General features: G+C 39.5%; 1 protein-coding gene across 1 annotated transcript; it reads left to right on the top strand.

Annotated features, from left to right (window-relative positions):
- Positions 1-1,130: 1,130 nt before the first annotated feature.
- On the top strand, positions 1,131-2,057 carry LOC103673519 (olfactory receptor 4F3/4F16/4F29-like). Its single transcript, XM_008702305.2, has one exon. The coding sequence runs from the start codon at positions 1,131-1,133 to the stop codon at positions 2,055-2,057; it is 927 nt and encodes a 308-aa protein (XP_008700527.2).
- Positions 2,058-2,822: the final 765 nt, after the last annotated feature.

Below are 2,822 nucleotides of genomic sequence, written 5' to 3'. Positions count from 1 at the left end.
AGAGGGCTTGAGACACAGAACTGTTTGACCTACAGGCAAGAGAATATATTTTCCATGTGGTCACACTGTATTCCCTGAAAAAAAGTGGGTAAGAACTAAAGAGATTCATGTAGTCACCCAGAATTAGAGTCAGGGAACCATCAGACTTGGCATTGGATCCCAGACACTTGAGAGGTTTGAAGCAGAGAGATCAGATAAGAGGGATAAAAGGAGCTAAGGTTGATGAAGGGACAGGAGAGAATCAATGGTTATATGGCAACTATGAAGTTAGTGTGCATTTCTTCATCCCCAGCAAATTCCAAAAGCTTCGGGATCTAGTAGCTATAGCCAAGGTTTACAAACTTCAGAGATTATGAAGAATCTGGACAAATAAATCAAATTGGCTTCCTTAACTTCCTGACTTCCCATAGCACTCCCTTCCCCCTTGTACATCTTGGCCATGTCCTGGCTGCTGACCATCCTACTAGGTACTTCTACTTTTACTTTCTGAGTGCAAATACTCTGTGCCATTAGTATCTAGTCTACCCTTGCCTTGATCCTTCATACTCTCGAGTCACCTTTATACCCTATGCCTGGTTCTCTTTTGTTCACTGCTACTCTGTGGACATTGTATGAATTGTAAATATGATTGTAGGTAGTGGTATGACTATAAGAGACATATTATGTGCCTGAGATGAGGCGAGGGTAAGAAATGAGACAACTTGAATGGCTGAAGAATTGTTCTAGGAGCAATTAAAATAGTACCAGTGAATTCTGGCAAATGCCATCTTTACCCCCTCTTTCTTTTTCTCATTGTGTTGCACTATACCACCTTCCTCACCCTTCCTAATCCTTGTTATGCACATCTACAATGTTTTTATATTTGCTTCATTTTCTTGTTTATAGATGAATAGTCCTGGAAGCCATGGTGTTAGGGATGTTGCATGTGGAAGTGACTCAACTGCTTTAGGTGACACCAGGTAAAATGCTTATTTAATAATGGCCCTGTGAAGGAATTGAGGGGATAGGTAGTCTTCATAGTGTGAATATCCTTGAATAATTAATCATTATAATTTAGAACTTTATTAACATTCTTATTTTAGTTTCTTTTTTATTTTCTTTTATCTGGAAACATTCTAGCTAATAAATCAATGGATGGAGTGAATCACTCTATGGTGTCCGAGTTTGTGTTCCTGGGACTCACCGACTCCTGGGAGATCCAACTTCTCCTCTTTGTGTTCTGCTCCATATTTTATGTGGCAAGTATGATGGGAAACTCCCTCATCATGCTCACTGTGACTTCTGACCCTCACTTACATTCCCCCATGTACTTTCTGTTGGCCAACCTCGCCTTCATTGACCTTGGAGTTTCTTCTGTCATTTCTCCAAAGATGATTTATGACCTTTTCAAAAAGCGTAAAGTCATCTCCTTTGATGGCTGCATCACTCAGATCTTCTTTCTCCATGTCATTGGTGGTGTGGAGATGGTGCTGCTCATTGCCATGGCCTTTGACAGATATGTTGCCATATGTAAACCTCTGCACTATTTGACTATTATGAACCGAAAAATGTGTATTTTGCTTCTGGTTGCTGCATGGGTAATTGGCTTGACCCACTCAGTGATTCAATTGGTTTTTGTTATAAAATTGCCATTCTGTGGCCCTAATGTGTTAGACAGCTTTTACTGTGACTTCCCTCGGTTCATCAAACTGGCCTGCACAGACACCTATAGTCTAGAGTTCATGGTCATAGCCAACAGTGGGTTTATATCTCTGGGATCATTCTTCATATTGATTGTCTCCTACAGTTCTATCCTGATCACTGTTCGGAAACACTCCTCAAGACGCTCATCCAAGGCCCTCTCCACTTTAGCAACTCATGTCATGGTGGTGATTTTGTTCTTTGGTCCTTGCATCTTTGTTTATATCTGGCCTCACCCCACATCACGCTTCGACAAATTTCTTGCTGTTTTTGATGCAGTTCTTACTCCCTTTTTTAATTCGGTCATCTATACATTCAGGAACAAAGAAATGAAAGTGGCAATGAGGAAAGTATGCAGTCAGTTTATTATCTTATAGGAGGATTTCGTAAATGACAAAAGTATTATGGAGTTTTCTTAATGACTTGAAATAACATTAAATTTCTATAGTTTCAATATCAGTTTCCAAGTACCTTACTACTGTTTAGGTGTCCGAGGTGAAAATAACATGGTTATTTAAGAATCTTAATTGAGAGGGGCGCCTGGGTAGCGCAGTCGTTAAAGCGTCTGCCTTCGGCTCAGGGCGTGATCCCGGCACACCGGGATCGAGTCCCACATCGGGCTCCTCTGCTGTGAGCCTGCTTCTTCCTCTCCCACTCCCCCTGCTGTGTTCCCTCTCTCGCTGGCTGTCTCTCTGTCACATAAATAAATAAAATCTTAAAAAAAAAAAAAAGAATCTTAATTGAGAAATTGTGTTGCTGCCTATTGTTGAAGGAAGGCTGTTGTGTGATAAAAAATATCTCCCGGAGAAGACCAAATGCTTGTCTCTCAGGAGACATTATCTTGATGAATTTACTGTGATCTAGAATTCAAAATTGAGTCTCTTCATGTATGGTGACTAACATAATATAATAAAAAAACATTTAAAAAAATTGAGTCTCTTCCCTGGGAGTTATACAAGGGAATGCTTGCTGACTGACACTAAATAAACTGATGTTGGATAGAAATATATGTATATCAAGATGTCAGTTTATTAATTTGGTATAAAAAATTAGTAAAGTGGTCTGAATTTTCATGAAAGCCTAACTTACTATTTCATTATAGGGAAATTTCTGAGAAGTTAGGTGATAAGGACATTTATGAG

This window comes from Ursus maritimus, unplaced genomic scaffold, assembly GCF_017311325.1.
Source record: "Ursus maritimus isolate PB19 unplaced genomic scaffold, ASM1731132v1 scaffold_35, whole genome shotgun sequence".
Taxonomy (NCBI): domain Eukaryota; kingdom Metazoa; phylum Chordata; class Mammalia; order Carnivora; family Ursidae; genus Ursus; species Ursus maritimus.
This window is presented reverse-complemented; position numbering and strand designations above follow the sequence as displayed.